At 40.1% G+C, this 23,244-nt stretch overlaps 1 protein-coding gene across 1 annotated transcript in view; it reads right to left on the minus strand.

Annotated features, from left to right (window-relative positions):
• Positions 1–492: 492 nt before the first annotated feature.
• Positions 493–23,244, minus strand: part of osbpl10a (oxysterol binding protein-like 10a) — a gene marked incomplete at its 5' end in the record, with an annotated part of 70,744 nt that continues 47,992 nt past the window's right edge. The window contains 6 exons of the mRNA XM_083926190.1: positions 493–2,142; positions 3,048–3,201; positions 3,309–3,491; positions 5,863–6,049; positions 10,138–10,636; positions 10,793–10,942. Of these exons, the coding sequence (XP_083782316.1) occupies positions 2,098–2,142; positions 3,048–3,201; positions 3,309–3,491; positions 5,863–6,049; positions 10,138–10,636; positions 10,793–10,942 (1,218 nt within the window). The 3' untranslated portion in view covers positions 493–2,097. The remainder of the gene's footprint in view (positions 2,143–3,047; positions 3,202–3,308; positions 3,492–5,862; positions 6,050–10,137; positions 10,637–10,792; positions 10,943–23,244) is intronic.

Below are 23,244 nucleotides of genomic sequence, written 5' to 3' on the forward strand. Positions count from 1 at the left end.
TAGTTGTGGGGATTCAAATTAAAATGGCATCTAAATTAAGAATTACAGTATGTTTCCCATGTTGAATCATTATTTGTGGACATAGGCTCAAGTATAAAGTGTGGAGCTGCTCCATTAATGAGTTTTATTCTCAGGTGTGAAACAGAAAATGTTCCCATTTATCAGAACCAGCTCTCAGCGTCTTCTAAACATCTTTCACCATTAATTGCCCAGGAGCAGTCCAGACTTTACACTTGTCATCGCAAATGTGAGGTTGAGAAAATGTGCGTAGTGACCCTTTAAACATTTCCACTGCAAACCTAAAAAGAGTGAGACAGCAACGAAATGATCTCAAACAAGTTACGGTTTTGACTTGTTGTGACAAATAAGATCGACCTCCCTCTGTGCAGGACATCAAGAGAAGACATGTTTCATTTAAAAAAGGTAGAAGGTCTTTATTGATGGACAATCCCTCCTTCATCCACAATCACGCTCTACTTCAGAGTTGTTTTATGTAGTAAAGAAAAAAAAAGCTTCATGTAAGGCGAGTGTCATTGAACAGTATTTCTAAATGGTTGCAGGTTTGTTATACTGTCATGAAAATGTCACGTACTGTCATGACAAAAAGCTACAAAGAGGCATCTGGTAAAATTCACCTGGCTTTAAAATACTAGTACTATTTGAAAATGTTAAGACTGAACGAGCAAGCAGTGAGAAATGTATGTGAAAAGAATAAAAAAAGGCCATAAAAAATACACTTTTAGGGAAGAACAACATCAAACTGTATACTGCGAATTTCTCTTCATTCATTTTTGCTTTGTTTGAAAACTGGCGAGTCAAACAGAAGAAAACGTGAGCACCACAGTGGAGTAACACTATGCGTTTCCTTTTCTACCCGACAGACTCGATTATCCTCTCGTCTTCGTGGAGTCAACCTTCCAGCGAACCCCAGATGTGAGAACGTGGCTGCGTGTTTCTGCAAAGCCTCCTCATCCATATTCATCACCACGGGCGACCAAAGGCGAAGTATTTACTCCGGGAGGCTGCTTAATTACACAAGTGCCATCTAAGGGGCACGAATACAAAATGTATGATGAGAGGACCCAAGAGCATTTAGCAAAAAAACAAAATCAGTGTTTTCTTTGTGTGTGTGTGTGTGTGTGTGGAAGAAACAGTGACTAATGGCTGGAATAGCGGAATAAGAGAGGTAGTAATGGAAAGCATCTGTTATGCAGAGGCGTCTCACTCAATGGGTGAAATACTTTAAACCGAGTGACGTTGAAAAAGAATAAAAACACCAAAAGCATGTGTAACAGTACAAAATGGATAAGTAGCGTACTATTAGAAATGTGCCTGGATACATTCATAGTGCAGACAAAACAATCAGGATCCTAACTTTGTATTAGCTCACTGTAACGGACTGAATATTAATATATACTAACGCGTAATCTAATGTCATAGTACACTTGTTTAACAGTTGGTTTCTATTGTATTAAATGTGTTTGGGTGTTCTCGTTTCCTGTAAAGCTCTTCGAGATCCCCCTGATTGGTAAAAGCCATAAATATAAAATATTAAAGTCATTTCTATGGTAAAAGTGCTTTTATATAAACAACTCCTTTACAGCTACAGTACTACGTGTTTCAGGGAACTCGTATCGATTCATTCGAACGCTGCGTCACAAACTAAAAGCTCGGAAACCAAACATTGACGATGTCGGAGGAAAACGTTTTGATTATTAAAAACAAACAAGAACAACAAATACAAAGTAAAACACCAGTGGAAAACTTCATTACTGTGCGAGTGCAAAAAAGGCCTTGGCAAGGTGAAAAATAGAAATACTCTACTTCTGAATAGTAATAGTAACTATTAACTGTTTATAAAAATGTACTTTTTTCCCCCAAGAGCTCCAACCACCGTTCTGGCTCCAACAGTGGAGGTCGCTTTGGCACCTTGCTCGTTTCCTGTTTGTGTCTCCGCAGCGTCGCTCTGTGAGTCTGGAGCTCAGGTGTGGAGTCTGCGGAGGACTCGGCTCCCTTCGCTTGACTTCCTGACCTCTGACCTCAGCGTGAAGAGAAAGGATCTGAGTTACTGTCCATCAGAAGAGCGTTGGTCCGCTGTCAGGTCGACTTCCACAGCGGTTCGTTGTAGATCCAACCGTCTCCCTGGATGTGGAAAAGGGACAATTAAAAAAAAGAGCTATGTGCTTTTATTTAGTTTTTGTTGTTGGTAAATTAACCCTTTAAGAATTTTAGATCGTAGCTGTGTCCTAAATCACTTCCTGCCTCAGTATTCGCTCAGAGACTCTTGATAGTTCACTCTGTAGTGAGAAGAAAATGCTCACAATTACCTTATGTCCGAGAGAGTTAGATTATGTTAGAGTTAATATTTACCTTCAGAACCCGTAACAGATGACAGGCAAGTTAAACAACTATAAGGTTTTAACTTGTTTCAATTAACAACTGAGTAACTTCTAACTGTTCTTTCATCAGAGGGTTGGTATGCTTTTAAAATATTATTAATCCCATTGTCAAACTGCAGCTAAAGTCATTAGACAAGTTGCAATTTATCTTCCTCCTTGAAGGTTTACGTGATGACATCTTTTTTGACAATTAAGCCTGTGCATTTCATCGAATCATTTCAATTGGCAGGCCAATAATGGGCAAAAGGCTAACGCTAGATTAACAGCAGATTTCTGCAATAATATTATTGCAATTATCAAAATTTTAAAATAATCTAACTGCCTATAAAAGAACTTGATAAGCCAAAAACCACAGCGTGTAACAAGCGTGTCCCAGTCACGGGTCTGACTTTTTAGTGTCCCCTGGAAACAGTTTTGTTGTGTTGTGTGCTACTTGCAGTGTATTTATTTATTGACTTGGTTGGTTTTCTTAATTTGAAGTGTGTTGAGCTCTCAGGGTCACATACAGGCCACCTGTAGAAGGAACTAGAACTCACATTTTACACTGACACTTGGACAGTGACATAAAAATGGCAAAGAGAGAATTGAAGGGAAGTTTAAAGATCATGATGATCCTGAATCACCACACCACCACCGCCTTTATTTTACCTCTTTCGTGAAGTATTTGGGTGTCCAGGGTTTGTTATCGGCTGCTCTCTGCCTCTCCTCCCCTCTCTGGAGCTCCTCCAGCTGGTGTTTGTGCTCCGTGGCCTTGTCGATGTTCCCTTCCTTCAGCGACTTGGTGACATGTTGCCATAACCGCCTACGAGCGGGTAAAACACACAATGATTACATTTATACGCAATTATTTGTCTCCCACATCTGGAACTGCCCGACCTCTTTAGGAAATGGTGGTAATGAATGTTTGACCTGGATTCTGTCCTCCCCTGTTTCTCCACAGGCCGCAGCTTCTTCCTGGTGACGGGGAGTTTGGCCGTGTCGATCACTTTGGTTTCCCCGCTGCTGTAGGTGAACTCCAGTGTGCCGTTCCACTCGCCCTGGGCTTTGCACACAATGGTGCTGGTCGGGTTGTGTTTGACCTCTGCCGTCACTCTGAGTCAACCAAACAGAGAGATTGTTGTGAAGTCTTGTTACATTTATACCTGATTTCCGGGGCATTGTTAAGTTACATTTCAGGAATGACATAATTATGAACTGCAGTTAGAGATGTAAAGATTTTTCTTCACGTCATGTTATGCATCTATGTCAAGAAAGTGATAAAAATGTCGTAGTATTGTATGTCGAAAAAAGTAAAAAGTGCTTATAGAAAGTCATGAAATATAATGTTGAAATAAAGTAAGTAGTTCAGTGTGTGCACCCACCAAACTAACAATCGTATGCCACCTGGCTAACATGTGGTATGGGAACTGAATGATGGTGTGGTGTTTTACCAGTGGCAGGGGAAACTGCCACCGTATGTTATCACAGTAAAGTTATAAAAAAAAGTCAAAAGATAATCAAATCAGCCACCAGATAGCGTGTCTAAAACCGCATTAGCAAAGTTTATGAGAAGTCATAGTAAAGTGTCCAAACAAGTCAGAAGAGTCAAAATATAATATGTCAAAAAAATCCTTACATCAGTTAAAGGATAGTGTGTCTTAAACACCTAAAGCATAGTTTGTAAAAAGGATAGGATAGTGTCCAAAAACAACAAAAAACAACAAAAAAGTCATGGTATAGTGTGTCCAGAAAATGCTTAAATCACTCATAGGATAGTCTTTCTAATGCAGTCTTGACATAATTTGTTAAAAAAGTCAAGAAAAGTCACAGTAAAGTGTGTCAAACAATTTGCCAAAATCCACTGTGTCAAAAAAGTCAAAAATGGTCAAAATATAAAATGTCCAAAAAATGCTGAAATCAGTCGTAGGATAGCCTGTTTTAAACGGTCTTGGCATAATTTATTGAAAAAAAAGTAAAGAAAAGTCAAAGAAAATGGTGCCCAAAAAATAAGCCAAAAAAGTCAAAATATGTCCAAGAATGCTTAAATTCATCATAGATTAGCCTCTCTGTAAAAAAAGTAAAGTGATAAAAAAAAAGTCATAGTATACTACTGTATGTCCAAAAAAGGTGATTCAAAAGTCAAAGTATAGTGGGTTGAAAAAATAAAAAAAGTCAAAATAATATTTCACAGTATAGTATGTCGGAAAAAAGTCAAAGTAAAGTATCCCGACAATTCTTTAATCTCCCCTTTAATGCAACCGTCATGTTTTTGAGATAGTCTTTCTAATGCAGTCAGTACATAATTGTTAAAAAAGTCAAGAAAAGTCACAGTAAAATGTGTCAAAACATTTGCCAAAAAAAGTCATCTAGTATGTCGAAAAAGTGAAAAATGGTCAAAATATAAAATAGCCTGTTTTAAACCGTCACGGCACAGTTTGTTGAAAAAAGTCAGGAAAAGTCATAAAAAATTGGATCCAAAAAAAGTCATAGTACATACAGTAGCATGTTGTAAAAGTAAAAGGTAGTCAAAATATAAAATGTCCAAAAAGTGCTGAAATCAGTTTTAGGATAGCCTGTTTTAAACGGTCGTGGCATCATTCGTTGAAAAAAGTCAAAGAAAAGTGCCCAAAAAATAAGCCAAAAAAGTCAAAGTATGTCCAAAAATGCTTAAATTCATCATAGATTAGCCTCTCGGTAAAAAAAGTAAAGTGATAAAAAAAAAGTCATAGTATACTTCTGTATGTCGAAGAAAGGTGATTCAAAAGTCAAAGTACGGTGTTGAAAAAATAATAAAAATCAAAATAATATTTCCAAATAATGCTTAAACCAGTCAAAGGACAGCCAGTCGAATGCAGTCATGACATAACTTGCCAGAAAACTTCATCTAGTATGTCGAAAAAGTCAAAAATGGTCAAAATATAAAATGCCCCAAAAATGCTTAAATCAGTCGTAGGATAGCCTCTTAAAAAGTTAAAGTGATAGAAAAGTCATAGTATGGTGAGTTGAAAAAATTAAAAAAGTAAAAATATTATTTCATAGTATAGTTTCTCGACAGGAGTCAAAGTAAAGTTTCTTGACAGGAGTTGTAGAAAAGTCAGTCAGTTCTTTTCTCTCCCCTTTAATGCAGCAGTTTTTTACTCTGCAGATGGAGGAATAAGTAAATGTTTGAGATAAAATATTTATGTCCTTCTAAATTGATGCACTTGCAAAAACTCCTGGAAAATAAAATGGGTGAATGTACAGATATCCAACATTTGCCACATTTACTGTACAGTCATCATGTGGAGCACTAATCCACTGTCACACAGGACTGTTTTCTGTGTGTGGATGTGAGCCGGCTGCTTAAAGGCAGAGAGAGAGAGAGAGAGAGAGAGAGAGAGAGAGAGAGAGAGAGAGAGAGAGAGAGAGAGAGAGAGAGAGAGAGAGAGAGAGAGAGAGAGAGAGAGAGAGAGAGAGAGAGAGAGAAGAGCTCAGAAACACTCACCTGTGCACCTTCCCTCCGTAGAAGGGCTTGGTGTGAAAGGTGACGGTGGCGGAGTAGCCGCTCTTGACACAGTTGATGGAGACTTTCCCCCCCAGCTCCACCCAGGGCACGGTGAGGATGGAGCGGGCGTAGGCACACGGCAGCGTGAAGACGTATTCCTCATCGTGCTCCAGGAGACAAAGAACCCCTGAGAGGAGCGAAGGAGATACAGACATGTTAGTAAAAAAAATATATTCTCTCCAAAGGTATGTTAGCAAGTTGATTTCCCTTCACACTGCCACAGTTTGTCCAAATGTAGAATCGAATATCGGAATAATTAACACTGATTCAATCTATGTGGCTGATAGGGAAGTGCTTTCCTGCAGCCACTTATGCGCCTGTTGCTGATTTTCATTATGCACTTGTGAAACACAGCAGGCGTTGAAGAGAAACACGCACACAGAAACTAAATATTCTACATTAAAGGGCCCATTACAGCAGCAATCTCACTTAATGTTGTGATTAAACAAAGTTTTAAGCACAGTTTGCTGGAGTTTCACATCCCGTGTGTGTAGGCAACACAAGCGCTTACATTATTCAACCTGATTGGAAGCAGCAATAATTGTTTCCTGTTACACATAATGTAAAAATACTCGAGCATAATGTGAAGAATTAATATCTCCCCGGGGCGGTTTGTGTTTGTATCTCTCGGGTCCATAAGAGAAGCTATTATACTCGACGCTCATGATCACCATCATCCGCCTCTACAGAAAGTCTATAAGGGGATGTATTTGGTCACAAACAACACCTCACATGTCCATGAATAGCTTTCTGTTCTTATACCATAACGTGTTTGTAAGAGATCACTTGTGCGATTGTGTTTCGCTGCAAAATGCCCACAAGAGTAAAATCCACGTGGCACCATTTTGGTCGTAGCGTGACATGGAGGGAAACACAAACCCATTCACAATCACAACAATCGGCCTGGAGCCACTATGTGCGGTTTACTCATGTGTGAAGGAAGTCGCCAATTATTATTGAAGAGGTTCATTGTTTGTGCTGCATGTTTGATAAATCAGCCCGTAAACATGTGGACACCCTGTGGCAGACAAAGTGTTCAGAACCGTTTTCTTATTAGTGAATGTAACAACAACAAAGTAAGTGTCTGTAACGTCAAAGTGCACTTAAAATGTCAAGTGTTTATAATGCAGATTGGCTCACACTTTCTGTTTACTTGTGACTTTACCTTTTTGAGCAGATTTTTACTGTTAATTTGTTCTATATCTGTTACATAGTCTATTATTGTATTTTGTTTTTTTGCATCTGTTTATAATTCATTCATTCATCTTAAACCGCTTGTCCCTGTTGGGGTCGCGGGGGGGCTGGAGCCGATCCTCAGCTGAGGATCGGCTCCAGCAGGGTACAGCCTGGACAGGAGGCCAGTCTATCACAGGTCACATAGAGATGAACACCTATGGCAATTTTTTCAGAGTCATCAATTAACCTCACACGAGCATGTGTTTGGGTTGTGGGAGGAAACCAAAGAACCCGGAGAAAACCCACGCTGACGGGGAGAACATAAAACTCCACACAGAAGGGCCCACGCCGGGATGCGAACCTGGAACCTTCTCGCGGTGAGGCGACAGTGCTAACCACTACACCACCTTTGCTGTTGTAACAATGAAAATTTACCCACTGTGGTACTAATAATAAAGGATTTTACACACTGAATTTAGTTTATTTAACCCATAATAAAAAAAGAAAGAGTAAAATCAACAATACATATTTAAGAGGGTGTTATGCGCCAAACTCTGCTCAACTGTTTCCTGACCAGGGGCCGGTTTCCAGGCAACCCGTGAAGACTTGTACACAAAAACCGACTGCATCAGCTGCTGCACTTTTGATCCTTTTGTTGCTGCCAGTGAAGTTCGTAAAAACACAGTAATCAACGGCTAACAGGAAAGCAGGGAGGGCCAAAAATACCCAACACCCACCCACCAGTTGGCCTACTTCCTGGGGTGAGGCGAGAAACTACTGAAAGACTGTTTTGACATTATTGTTCCCAAGCAGGGCGACACGGTGGTGTGGCGGTTCAAATCCTGGCTGGGGCCCTTCTGTGTGGGTTTCATCGGGTTCTCCAGCTTCCTCTCACAGTCAAAAGACATGCAGGTGTTAGGTTAATTGATAACTAACACCCAAAGTCAGCTGGGATCGGCTCCAGCCCCCCGTGACCCCGCGGTTGAAATGAATGAATGTTCCCAAGCAGTAGGAGTCTACATGTATTTGATTGTAATACAGCATCATGTATCCAGATTCAGTCGATTAAACTCAAGGACTTCCTGTGTCTCTGATCACGGTGGCTCACCCCCAACAGGTGTGACAGTGCTGACGGAGACAGAGAGGCGCATTGATCGCCACGGGAGAGGGTTGGTACTCTTTCACAAAGGGCAGGACGCTTTGACGGTCGTCTTAAAAATGAGACGTTTGCAAAAAAAAAAAGATTAAGTGATATTTGAGAATGTTTGTTGACATTTACTCAGATGAGCACCTTCTTCAAAACAAGTACGACTCACGCAGGAGCTGTATTTTAGGTTGGATCTGTACTCTTTTGTATCATTAAGCAAATATCACAGTACATGTCTTTTAAAAGTTTAACACTGTGACCTTTTTTATTTATCATTATTGCATGATCATGCAGTATTTTAAACTAATACAACTCAGGCATGAACTCTTTTTAAGAGCACAGCTACACGGGCATCAACACAACACACTATTCATATTCATCATTCAACCACTACAAGTTTTAAGATTTCCTTCCTTGTTGTTATTTGTTCTTTTACTTTAGAGCACACGAGTTTCCCTTTTTAATTACATTTCATATAGTGTTCAACTGCTGCTTTCACTCAGCCTGTATATTGTCAACTGTCAGATTTTTGTTAACTAATTAAACGCTTATCCGTATAAGCCGCTTATCCGAGCCTACCTCATAACTCATGATAAGGTGTTAAAAGCCACCAGATCAACTCTGAATAAATCCGTTTAATGCGATATTTGTTGGACAACTTAATCAGTATGAACAACAACAAAATACCAAACTTTTATGAACTTCTACTACTTATTATAGGGCTGCTAATACTTCTAAGTGTTTCTGTTTCATGCCAATACACCTGAAAGATGTTATTAGTCTTTGTGAATTAAAGTCAGTTTTAAAACACCTGGAAATAGTATGTAATCTTTTTATACTTCCTCTCCATTGCATTTCTGAGGCAAATATTGTGCTTTTTGCTCTGTAACAGTTATTAAACAGTTATAGTTAGCAATTACATGTGGAATCTGCTGAAATGTCTTAAATTAAACTACCAAACAGCAAATAAATATTCTAACTTAGCCTCAGCCTCAACCAGCTACAACATTACACGTACTGTATATATTTATGCATCAGTGACAGTGATACACTCGTATATAAAGTAAAGTATTACACTCTAAAAGAGGGCATTTTACATTCTGCTTCTACTTTTGATGCTTCAAGTACATTTTGCGGATACTTTGTTTAATAAAAATTTTTTTTCTAAACCTGTAAAACAATGGCTGTTTGAAAATCCGACATGCTGCCTAATCAGGATTAATGTACTTTACTCTGTCCTTACTTGTGTTTGTGCACTTATGTTCATTGTCTATGCTAATACTGTGTATGCCCATTGATGGTACATGATGCCTTTGTTTGTGCTTAAATGCTAATTGTATTTAAATGTGTGTGTTACACATGTTTATTTTTATGTCTGTGTGCTGTCTTATCAATTTTATCAATTGCTTCCATGTATGTTTTATGTTTTAACTCCCACTTGTGTTGCTGTAATTTGTCATGCTCGTGTGTTCTTGTGTCTATGTTTTTTGTACTGCTTTGTCCTATATGCTTTTTAATATTTTCGTAAGTGTCTTCAACATGCCAGGGACTGCAGATGAAAATTAGCCTGTATTGCTAAATCTGGTACATTTACATGTGTGACTTTGTTGCTCTTGTTAATAAATGTGCGTTGTCCCTTTAAAAAAATATATATATTCAAGTAAAGAGTGCTATTTTGTGTGACTTTTTGCCATGCGTATGTTTTTTTTTCTGCATTCTTTGACCGAGTCTCTTGAAAAAGAAATCTTAAAATCTCAGTTTGGTAAAGAAAAAGACACAAAGAAAACTCCCAAACTAAAGTGAGTAAACAGGGGAAAGTGTGATATATATATATATATATATATATATATATATATCTTCTATATTCTTCTATATGTTGTGAACTAACTCACCTTCTCCCACCATGGACACTCCTATAGACATTCCCATGAACTTGCTCTTGGTCCAAACGTGGGCGTTGACGCACATACTCTTCTCCCGACACTCACAGTAAAACCCAGACACCGGTGGATGATGGGACACCTGCTCGGACACAAATCGGACTCTGTAGCAGCCTCCTGGTGAATCCTCACCCTGCTGCGTGTTGTTGGGGCCCCTGCTTTGCTCCCAGGAGGACCCCTGGTTTGATCGGACCAAAGGTTTGACTTTGTCCCGAGGCACTTCCCAGGAACATTGGAAGGTCTCCCCCAGCACAGGGTTGTAGGGCTTCTTGGCAACGGCGCCTTTCCGCCCCTCGTGAAAGGCGGTCAGGTAGTACTCGACAAAACGGACTATTCGGTCCTCGGCTGTGGCCCCGGCTGTGATTGACAAAAACATGTCAGGGTGGGCCATGAAGTTGGCGTACATCTCCAGCAGAGATCGCTTTTCCAAAATGAAGGTAGGCAACACCACCTAGGAAACCCAAAGAATCGAGAAGAGAAGATTTATTCTGGGGAAAAAGGCTCAGAAAACAAGACAAACCTCATCAAATCACACGCTAAAAACATCACATTCATGACACACAAACTGTACTTCACAGTTACTTTAAAGGCAGTTTCAGTGCCTTACCCGTGTGAGGTCCATGCCCAGTTTGAGCTGGGAGAGCAGGTGGAGGATGATGCTCCGCTGGTCGTCCAGGACCCCCAGGTCCTCCTCTTCGTTATCCTCCGTATCTGTCACCTCTGCAATGGGGCTGATGTCTTCCAGCCCTTGGTGGCGCTATTAAAAAACAACAAGAAAATTGAAAATGTAATGATTTTCACCTTTTCAATGTAATCTGGAGGGTGTGCTGTAAACGGCTAAATGTGAGTCTGCTACTTTGTTGTGTCTACTTTATGAACTGTATCGTTCTGAGTTTCTCTCCTTTTTCATTGCCCTATACTGAAGAAAAACATTAAGACTTAATTTATGAAGAAGTTGCTCCCAACATTGGGCTGGGGACGTCCACCCAAGGAGATGTAAAATAAATCTGATGGGTTTCGATAAGATTAAAGGATAACATTGGCATTATTCTATGTTTTTATTATTGTCAATAAATCCCATCAAAAGACCGAAACCAACTTTGCATTAAACCGTCTACCTTTAAATAAACTACAGTGACTGTTTTTATTGTAATGGGGAAACATGCCACCTAGTAAAAGCGTGTGTGTTATTCATAGAGTGTGGACAACAACTTTTAAACTGTAAATGTAAACATGTGTATATATACGTTGTTTGTTTTTCATGATTACTACTATGGAGGCAGCTATATGTGTGAACATGTCCCTACGGTATTGCATCGTATCCTATCTAATTGCATTGTATGGTATTGCATCGTACCGTACCGGAACAATTAAATGGTAAATGGACTTGTACTTATATAGCAACTTTCTAGTCTTCTGACTACTCAAGGTGCTTTCACAGTGTTTGTCACATTCACCCATTCACAGAGACATTCACACCGATGGCAGCAGACATCTACAGACCACCTAATCTAATAACTCACACACGAGTTACACAACCTTGCGCAGCACGGGGAGCAATTCAGGGTTCAGTGTCTTTCCCAAGGACACTTCAACATGTGGACTGGGGGAGGTGGGGATCGAACTGCCAAACTCTCGAATGGAGAACGACCCACTCTAGCACTGAGCCATAGTCGCCCCTAAACTCTATTGAGCTCTACTGAGCTCTATTGTACAGAAGAACACAATAAATCAAACTTGTAGGATAAAATGTTACAAAAAACAGTGTGTGTCCAGCGCACACAAACATATAAACTCTCTCACGCACTCGCATACTTGTAGGATTAATTTATCATTGGTTTTGGTCTTCTTACTGAATTTAGTGACAGTGAGAAAAAATATTACTCATAACATTGCCAGCCTTCTCCTTTAACCAGAGGGGAAATACTTTTCTCTGATCCTTTGTGTTCTGAAATACTAGATATCTTTACATCTTCATGCCACTAAAAAGATTAAAATCAATCTGTCGTTTCCCTCTTTACTCCCAACTCACGAGAGGACGACTCATGACAAGGAGTAAAAAGGTCAGGCAACATTGATACTGCTAAAAATATTCTACATTTTATCTGTAACACCTGCCACTTGGAAAGGCCAAGAGGAAGAAGATGCAGCCATTTTCTATCAGCAACAGTCAACTGTCAACGTTAGTGTGATAAGGTCACACAACTCATTTAGAGGCGAGCACGGGACCTGTTACAGAAGCGACCTATAAATACCAGGACACAACCTCATTTACTCCATTCAGCCATGTCAATCCGCCTTTCAAACCACTTTGAGAGTTTCCCACACCAATAGGAGCGCTGCGTTTCTTTGAAAGTACCCTGAGTGCCTCTGGTTTGCTGCTAACGGCCTTCAGCGCAGAACTACACAATGCCTTCATGGGTGTGTGATACTTGGCATTGGTCAGAGAGGACAGAAAACATGTCCTTCATTTGTGTTGCAGCATTCAACTGGAAATGGATCCCAGTCGATGTTGAAGAAAGAGCTGATGCCTTTGATATATGAAGTAACTCGGGGCAGGAAGGACGATAAAAAAAACAAGAGGCTGATGTATAATGCAGAGTGTGCTCCAAAGCCTGTGGGCAACAACAACTCTTTGTACAACCCCCCGCCGCGCTTTATCTCCCATTTCTATATGTCTCTATGCAATAACATTCAGCGCATACGTGTCCTTTGTCCAACTTGTAGATATCTCATTTTAAGTGAAGCTGAAAAAAAAGAAGCTAAATGAGGGAACTGAATCTGAACTGAAACTCCTGGCTGCATAATTGCATGAAGTGCACTGAAGAACAAGAGATATCCAGGATCGGAGTGACTGCTTTTCCACCTGAATATTTCATCTCATGCATGCACGCCAGAAGCTCCACAAATCCACTCACACATCCTCACACTCACATTTGCACCCCAACGTTTTTTTTTTTCTAACGCAAAAACACAAACATGCACGAGAGAGCATGCTCGAACGCACAAGTGCAGGACTCCCTGGAGCTGGTTTGTTCTCGGAGCAGAGTGATAAATATAGACGTGAAAGAAGGGAAAAGAGAGGAGGTATGTAGGGGGGAGGTGTGTGTTATGATTCCAGTGGTTCTAACTAATTAAAGAGGCTCTTGAAAGCAACAGGAAATTACTTCTGAAGAGGTCGGAACATCTCAGCGGAAACCCTGGAGTGGATATATCGACGGACTTAGTGGTTGTCATTAGCGAAGACATTTTAATGCAGTTATACTCGTCCAGAAGTGGGTAATAATGTGTCTTGAATAATAAATAAGTAAGTGCAGAGAGTGTTTGGATTTATGGTTAACTGAGGAGGCGAACGATTGCACAAAACAAAAAGGTTTCAGGATGATTTTTGCTACTAATGTTGGTTATTATTGTATTACATGACATCTTTTGATTTTACAGTATCTATGGGAATGTGTCGCAAACCACACACAACATTTCCCTGCATGCAATTTCCATCTACATACTACGCACTACTACATAGCATTATGTTTAAATTGCTGCTTCTATGAAAGTCACATGAATATTGTATGAACATGTTGTATATGTACAGAGAAAGCTCTAGTTTTCTGGGTCATTGTGGTCATTTTAAAGGTAAATGTCTTGTCATTAATAAGTACAAGTACAATGCACAGCTGCTTAAAGAGATGGGTGGTTAATGGTTAGCAAACAGCTAAATAGCTACATAAAATACTGTGGGCCTTACTTTTATTGGTACCACGTTTTAATGAGGCACTCTTTCTAAAGAGTTCCACTAAATAACATACATGAGTGAGTATTATGTTTTTTATGAATGTATACATGTTTATGTACAACTGTTTATATATATATATATATATGTGTATCTATGTGCATATATGTATAATATAATGCCACAATGTTCAATTAATCTATGAATAGCAGATAAGAGCAGTATATACTTCCACCTACTCCTTTTCAAACATGTAAGATTTATATTGTGTTCATGAGAAATGTATCACTGAGGTTTTATCGCATTTACTTGTTTTGGTTTTGCTTACATGTGAAAAATAAAATTAAATAAAGTTTTTTATGTTCCAACTACAGTAAATACAGTCCTTGAGTAAATGTTCTTAGTTGGACTCTTATCACAAGTGCATTATCACAGAATAGAAATAAACTACAGCTAGATATCTCTTTTTTTTACAACCTGCCAAATCAATGTTTTTATTAACAGCTTATAACTGATTAGTAAAGATTAATTAATTATTAACACAATTAGTTACATCTCTTTAAAAAGAGAGCCTTATTACAGATGTGTAACTATTGATTCAATAATCTCCGTCAGACATCTTAACCATGACAGTGGGAAAAAGCTTTCACCCTTTTTTCAGTTCAAAAACTTTGGAGGACTTTGTTTGAGTAAATGTTTACCACCAGAACGAGCCCTGCTGGCCAGTTTGCTCTATAATTTAGTTTGTTCTATAATTTATGAAGTAAACAAAGACTCAAGTGTTGGAGGACGACTATGCTTCCTATTTCAGATCTGTGATGTTTACCGCTGAAATGCACCCACTGAACGCTGGCTAACCCCTTGAGCTACAACTACACCATCCACCCCAACTCCAAACCGATGCACAGACCAACAGCACAACATGCACAAACACAGCCTCTAAACACTCACGCTGCATTGCTGTGTAGCTACAGGCTTGACCTGCATAAAACTGGATCTCATCTCCAAAAAGGCAAAAAAAAAAAAAAAAGTAAGACAATCCTGAGGTGAACACAAGCAACAATAGAAATCCAGCGAAAGGACGGGAAGTCAAAGTTTCAGGCTCCACAAACAGGAAAGGGAAAAGGCTTGAGTCAGTGTAAAAATCCAATTAAATCGACGTAATCTCGATGGAAAACCTGTCAGAACTGGTATCTTTTGAAGGGTTTAAAGCTCTGATAGGCACCACAGACGAAAACAAACAAACTCTTCTTCCTCAGCTGAGTGGGCAGCCTTCTTACGGGAGTCCTGGGTCTTGTTAGAGAGATGTACAATATGGCTGAGTTGAGGTGCTGAGCTGCTGTGCGTGACTAGCAGGGAGAGTTCCTGCCCACCACCCACTCTGAAGAAAAAGAAACAGGGAGGAGGGGAACAAGCTCAGGGAAAGTCCCAGTGACGTCTCCCCCTCTGCATCCTCCCATCATCCCTCTTTCCATTTTTACATCCTCCGCTCTGCTCCCTCCTCTGACACGACTTCACTGCCCTTATCCCCCCCTCTACACCTCCACTTCCCTCCACCTGTGGTAGGAGTCTGTACATCAGCTTAATTACCACTAGTCTGGCAGTGGAAACCTACAGCGCTCACCTCTGACTCCCCAACACACTTTTTCTTGCAGTCCCTCTCTCTTTCTCCATTCTTCGTCCCTCTGTAACCGCCTTCTTCTCTAAATCCGTTCCAGCCTGACAGTCTTTCCTTTTAATTGACTCCAATCTTGTGATTTCTTCTTCCTCCACCCTCGCGCTGTCATCCCTGTCATTGTTTCTCCCATTCATTCACCCTACCCTCCCTTCCCTCCACTCATATCCTCATTCACGCCATCCTCTATTCTGTTTCATCATCATCTTTCTCCATCATCTGTCTCCTCATCCATTCCCGTTGGTTTCTATTTTCTCTCCGGCTCGGAGGCAGTTCTACCTCTCTCTGTCTCTGGCTCTCTCTGGCAAAGTCGTCGGGGGAGTGTGGGCGTCTACAGAAGACAGGGCAAGTCTGCTCGTGCTCCCACTTCAAAGACTTCCTTTTTCTTCTTGGTTTGAACGGGCTAAACTTAGAGGGCTTGTCCTCCGTCACCAAGCCGTCCTCTTCATCCCAAATCATCATCATCTCAATCTTCACTCTCTATTGTTGTCAAAACAGCATCTGAGACACCGGGGGATAGTTTGTGAGACTCAACTTCTGAACCTTTTGCTATGAAATTGTTTCTTTTCTCTCGTCTGTAGTGTCCTCTTTCCAGCTCTACCTTTGAAGTGTTAGAGTAAAGTGGATTTCCCTTTGGGCACAGAAGAGAACAAAGTGAAAAGGTAACCTGAAATATCAGTCATCACCAGCGCGTCACAGCTTTGTGGTGCAAATTAAATTTGCTGTCTCCTGCCGGCTCAAAGTAGATTTTGAATCGGCAGGCTTTTTTCTGCTGTTTCCATCTGTTTTCAGTGGATGCTAAACTTAACCCTGAAGTCTTAAAGGGCCAGTACACTCAGATAGTCAGAATTGTTCGTTGGATCGTTGAAAAGCTTCCCTTAACACCTTTACGAAAAAAAAAAATAATAATAATAAGTCTGAGTAGCTGAAACCAGTGGATGTTTGGCTTTTTTGCATGACAAATAAGAGATTAATTAAGTTTCAAAATAGTTGTTTAATGATTTTTTTTTTGTCCATTGACTAATCAGGTAGTCGTATTTGAATCTTTAGATCAGTCATTATTTTTTCTTTCTTGTTAGATAATGCTGCTACAGTGCCATCTATTGGCCAAATGTCACCAAATTTCCAAAGACCACTCAGACATCATTAAGACACATGTCCACCAAATGTGGTTGCAATAGCACAAATCTTTCAGGAGATACGATGTTTTGTAGTACAGGTCCTGCCCACAGCATTTGAGCAAACTATGAGGGCCAGCTCGAGCAAGACTGTAAAGAAGATCACAAATCTGAAAAAGTAACTTTTCCATGCGTGGTCTAAAGATATTCTGTACCAAAAATTTGGTAATGATTGCTCAAAATAGTAGCCCAAAAAAAAAAAATGTTTCTGAGACTTAATGTTCAGTTCAGCAGGACACACGTACTGAACATTAAGTCTCAGAAACATATTTTTTTATATCATCCAATCTGTGAATTTGTTTTTGGGAACACAAGCACACGCATGCGCGCACACACACTCACACACGCACACGCACACACACGCACGCACACACACGCACACACACGCACACACATGCACACACACACACACATATGCTTTATAGTTGGATGTACTCTTCTCTGTAGGCTGTAGTCCAAATTGTCTGTGCATTGATAATGCTACATACATGCTGATATTATATTCTATTACATCATTACGAACTTTATATCATTATATTTAATTAAATTTATATTTTATTTAACAAGAAAGGTCCCATTACAATAACTCTTCTGCCAGGGAGTCAAAACAGGCAGAAAACAGAAGAGTTAATTTACAAGTGCAGACGGGGACCACACATCATTATCAATTATTGGAAAGATCAATAAAAATGGTAGCACCGGATTTATTTCTTATCATCCAAAGTAGTAATAATACAACATGTGACTAATATGATACATCTAAAACCTGACTGAGTGTGACTTAAAATATTATTAAAAAAGTGTTTGCGCTGTTTCAAATACTCTAGCTGTGACGGACAGTCTGGAAATCAGGCAATAGTTATCGAGGATGCTTATCCTTTTAACTGGGGATCAAACCACAGCTTGGACTATGATTAAAAGGGAGGAATATAAAGAATATCAGGTTCAATTTGGTCAGGACAGCACAGTTCTTCCTCAAACTCTTTCGATCTGAACGAATCGGGAGCTCATCATATTTTACATTCAAATTGGCTGAATTTCACTGGAAGGCGGCACGGTTGCAGCTGTGTCGTAAGACCTGTAGCGATTTTACGCAGCTTTAAGCAGCATTTAATGGTCACAGATGTCTGGACAGACTGTGCTGCATTTGCTCAGCCTCAAATTAGGACATTTAATATGTCACGCAGAGAACAGACACAACAAGGAGTAAATGATTAACAGTAGGTTTAAAAACTAGTTTATCATTCATTTTAGTCTCCGAACGAACAGCAGCAGAGTTAAATCAGCGCAGGGTCTCTACCTCTGGAAAACATTAATTACATTATGTAAAGTAAACAATCACTCTTCAGAAAACATATCTAGAGACTTTCGATCCAACTCATGTGATGAACGTGGCAGGCGAGGTGTGAATGTAAGTGATCCTCTGTTGCCTATATGAACAATGTCACAATGTCCGAGTAATTTAAGTATGACGCAAATATAACAACAGAAGAAGATACGTGTTTTATTTATTCATCTTTCCCCCTTATTGATTTACAACTTATTATGTTAATTTATTATTGTTCACATTTTATTATTAAATGGGAGTCAATTAAAAAATTATGAATAGAGATATTAATGTTTTAAATAAAAAATAATTCTCAGAGATACAGTAAAAATGTTACTGAAGGAGAGCTCCAAATCTACCAAACAGAAACAAAAGCAAAACAGCGAATGAAAGCTGGGAAAGGAGACAGAGACAGTAAAGTGGCAAAGTCTTTTCCAAACAAAAGGACAGGAAGTGACCCAGACGCAACACAAGACACATAACTGCCACAAATAACACGCAGGTATTAGAAACGCACCACTTGAACGGTTATGGATGAGAAAGCAAAAGATTATGCCAGAATCAGACCTCCAAATCTCGCCCACGCCCAAAAAGTGAGGCAAGTGGAGCAGTTGTGTTTCAGTATCTCAAGTATAAATTATAACGAGCAGTTTCATCAGCACATCTTTAAATGAGAGGATCTGAAATACAGCCGGGGCAGACACAGTAGTTCAGTCCGACAATCTTAAAGGGCAACTGTAGAGTACTCTAATCTCTTAACATTTTGAGTTTCATGTGTTTAATCTGATATAATTAACGCTAAAGAAGCCAGCAACAAGTTTGCAGCCTGAATCCTTCTCAAATGAAGCATCAAGTAACGCCAACTCTCCGCATGTTAATATGTAGTGCAGAAAAAAGAGTCTTATCTAATACAAACATTACAAAATGTCTTTGTATGCGTTTTAAAAACAGTAGGCTACAAAGTAGGTTTTAATTTGGAGATTTGAAGATTGTGATCATCTAAGTGGTATGTAAGACAAAGGAGAAAATACTTTCCAGGCGTATGACATTTCCCGTTCCCTAATCTAAATCTGGAGTTCAATAAAGAGAGTGGATTACAGAGAGTGCGTCACAGGTTGATATTTTCCACGCTGAGCAGCGACCTGAGAACTGAGCTGCTCTTTGATATTTTCACTCTGGCACTGACGGGACCTTTGTGCCTGTTAATGAAACCTAAAGCTCCATCATGCAATCACTTTTTTATTGCTTTGGCTGACTGAAGTGGGAGCGTTAAGAAGCAAAACAAACTGTATTAATTCAGTTCCAATAAGTTCATTATGCAAGTTGAACACACACATGCTAACCTACAAATATAAAAGCGTAGACACAGTTCAGGTCATCGCCACTGTTCAAGTATTACAAGTCTGTCCTGAGTTCATGTGTAAACGTCCCTCTGGCAACAGTGCAACAGCCTGACATACTGACTGATGCAGAAGGAGAGCTGCACATCAGAGGACTTTGCTGCTCTCTGCTGGAATAAAGGAGAAACAAGCTCTCAGAGGTGGAAAGAGTTTTTAGCTCAAAATGCAGGAAAGGACACAAGAGGATGGAAATAATACCAAACATTCGGCTTGTGTCTTTTTTGGAGGATTTCTACCTTTTAATGTAGTTTTTAATAGAAAAAAAAGACAAAAAAAGAAAAATATTTTAAACCTAGATATCGGAAAATAAAAGTGCTCAACGATAAGGCGCACACACTCTGCCTCTCTCTGTTAATACAGAACTGAGTGAAGGTCTGCCATGAACTTCCTGTTCCTCGGCAGCAGCTTACATCCGTAGTAATACAGGTCTAATGTGTGCCGAGGGAGCGCACTGCTGCTGTTGCAAATGCATAAACCGACCTGATTTCTGCAAGCACTTGCAATTTTTTTGCTCATTTTCCCACAGTCACGCGCAGGCCCCATGCTCACCCTCGCTGGCTGCATACTAGGACTGAATATCAAACACCACCATGGTGCTACATAATTCAGAGAGCACACCTTTATTATTCCAGGGTAATGTATTTTCTTCCTTGCACTCAAGACTGCTCGCAAGATTAACGATCAAGATTAGAAATATGAGATTATATCAGGAGCTGACCAAAAGCAACCGATCATTTAAATGGCGCTAAACAAGAACATTTCATTAAAACCATGAAGCACTTCCTCTTGTTTCTATTGTTGGCTGCATACTAAGAACAGAAACCTCCCGATACAGAGAGGCATTTTGCAGCTAACTCTATGTGCATTAAGCCCGTGAATGTTCTTATTTGTCCCGGTCATCGTTATCCCCAAAGCAATGTCAGTCAAAGGCCTCTGGACTTGGTTATTTGTCTACGAAGACGTTTCTATGTGCATCGTGTTGCCCTACCACAAGATGGCAAAAATAACAATTTTACCACATGTGACTTTACTGTGCCAAACGCATTAGGTAAATAATCATGCCAAGAACAAGAACCAAGAACCAAATTATGTCCTCAGTCCATAGGTGACTTGGCTGGGAGCCGGAGGGTCGCTGGTTCGAGTCCCTGTGTGGACCATGAATGGAGCGTGGACTGGTGGCTGAAGAGGTGCCAGTTCATCTCCTGGGCACTGCTGAGGTGCTGTTGAGCAAGGCACTGAACCCCCAACTGCTCGGGGCGCTGGTCACTGGCAGCCCCCTCGCTCTGACATCTCTCCATTAATTGCATGTATAGGTCCTGTCTGTGCATGTGTGTGTGTGTTTCTACACTCTCTTTCTTTCACTCTAAATTAACAATAGAGTGAAAATTGAATTTCCCCATTGCGGGACAAATAAAGTAATTCTTCTTCTAAACCCCACCTTCATGTATGTAGAGGTTTGATACCATCAACTCAGGAAAAACCCTCTCCCTGCCCAACCTTCCTATCGCCTTCACGCCCAAACAAACCAGACAGGGAGTCGTGAAATGGATGACGGTGCTGAATCTCGTTAAAAGATGAATAAACGTCAAGTGTCAGGCCAGACTAATGCGCCTTGGCACTGTGCACGGCATTTCCTCCGTCTCTCTGCCGTTCTTCTTCTTCTTCTTCTTCAAACGACGGCCAGAGCATCTTTGAAGGCTCTAATGAAATCTGGTTCAAGCTGCAGGGCAGAGCCGAGGAGCGGGCATGGAGCGGGTAAGAAGTCTGAATATAAATGTGTCACTGCAAAATTGAGATGTCTGCTCTCTTTTTTTTAATGACACATAACTGTACACCAATTTTCTATTTTGTGATGACACTTAATGGTGCGGTACTGTGTGTTTTGGAAAGAGAATTACGATGTCAGCTTTCTACATGAGGTCAGAAATGTAAAGACCTGTTTTTTCTTTCTGTTACAGATTCAATTCTAAAATGAGAGAGAGTAAAGGTCATGAGGAGTCCTATGATTATGTGCTATGTTGTAGAGTCAAACCTGCATATATTTATTTTCTCGGTGCACCAGAGCAAGTTACAAACATTGAAATATTATTATCTCCCCTAGCAAACACTATGATAATGAAATTAATAATTAATCGTGAGGCACTATTCTATAAACCTCCGATGTTATGTGTTTTTGTATAATGCGTCATCATACTGTTCTGCTTTTGTTGTGGTTGTTTGTTTCATTTTCTTTATGTCTATCTTTCAGAAATGTAAAAGTGTAATTAAAGGAATTTAAGAATTATATATATGATATATAATATGATTATATATATACGATTCTCTTATAAAGATGTGTGTTAGCAAATATCTGCCTGTCTATATCTCCAATATCTCCATAAGGAGCTCCATACGGAGCCAAATTAGCATCATTTTGAGTTTATTGCCACTTGATGAATGTAAGTTCAGTATTCACACTCTTATGGCTCTGTTTTGGTCTCCACCAACTCTTGTGAGAAATATGTCTCTTTGGATGGTAAATGCTCAACTTTTGTTTACCAATTTCCTGGTCTATGTACAGTGCAGGGGTTCGGATCTCCACTGTCTGTTTTGCACTATCTTAGACCCGCTCAAGACTATTGTGATTGGTTTAAAGAAATACAAACAAGCCAGAGTCTGGGTTTTCTTTTTTTGTTCCAATCCCAGAATGTAGACTTGTGCTGCCAGACCATGCTCCAGATATAATGTGAGACTATGGGTTTGGTGCTTGACATTTAAGTGTACAACAGGCAAAGGAAAGTAGCTAGAAACTTGATTGATGAGCGCAGCGATAATGAATGAAAGCAGTAAAGTTGTACGCCTTGAAACAAAAGAAATTGGGGAGATGCTAAACTATTACACCAAACTGAGGTGAGGTGATGATTTCTAGTGGGCTCATTACCACAAGCACCTTTCCCATTACACATAGTCACGTCTTCATCTTAAGTTATGACAGGCATGACGTGCCAGTCCTCATTAGTGGAGCACAGTATCCTAAGTAGCACACTTAAGTGGGCAGAGACATACTGACAGGGGCGGGAATGTCAATGCAGACGGTTGGCTCAGGCCCCTTGGATCATAACTGCCATAACACTGTCTGAAATGTCTTTAAAGGTGCCAAATCACCATTATGAGCAGCCCTCCCTTCTCCGCTCTTAATTGTGCACCATGAAGTATGTTGAACAGCTTGACAATTAGCTGTAAATGGGTCGCCACTGCCGCAGCGCCGTAATACCCGTTTTACACTCATATGTCAATAGAAAATGATCATTAACGTGACAGATTACATCTCCGTGCCTCTAGATTAGACTGCTGTCAGCACAGTGAAGCCACGCCGGGCGCTGCTTCACTGCCCTCATGAGGGTGAATGTCCCTCCCCGGCCCCTGTACCTTGTTTTGTAGTTAAATATAAACAAGTGTCAGCCCATTATATGATCTGAGTGTTTAACAGGCACTTTCCTTAATGTTTAACAACAGAGACTTATGACACAAGTTTAACATTTGACAAAGAGCCATTATGAGCAGGCGTGGCAGTAAATGCTTTACGAGATGACACTTGCCCCGTTAATCTTCATCTTGTTATTCACGGCGGAGGAATCCATTATTCTGTTATGTTTGAATAAAAGGATGACAGAGGATCAGCGTGATTCATGTGACAGAGGTGTCACAGAAAAGTGACCCCGTGTGTTTACACGATACAGTATCACTGCTCTGACATGGCAGTTCTTTTT

This window comes from Echiichthys vipera (assembly GCF_963691815.1).
Source record: "Echiichthys vipera genome assembly, chromosome: 13".
In the NCBI taxonomy this organism is placed as follows: Eukaryota; Metazoa; Chordata; class Actinopteri; order Perciformes; family Trachinidae; genus Echiichthys; species Echiichthys vipera.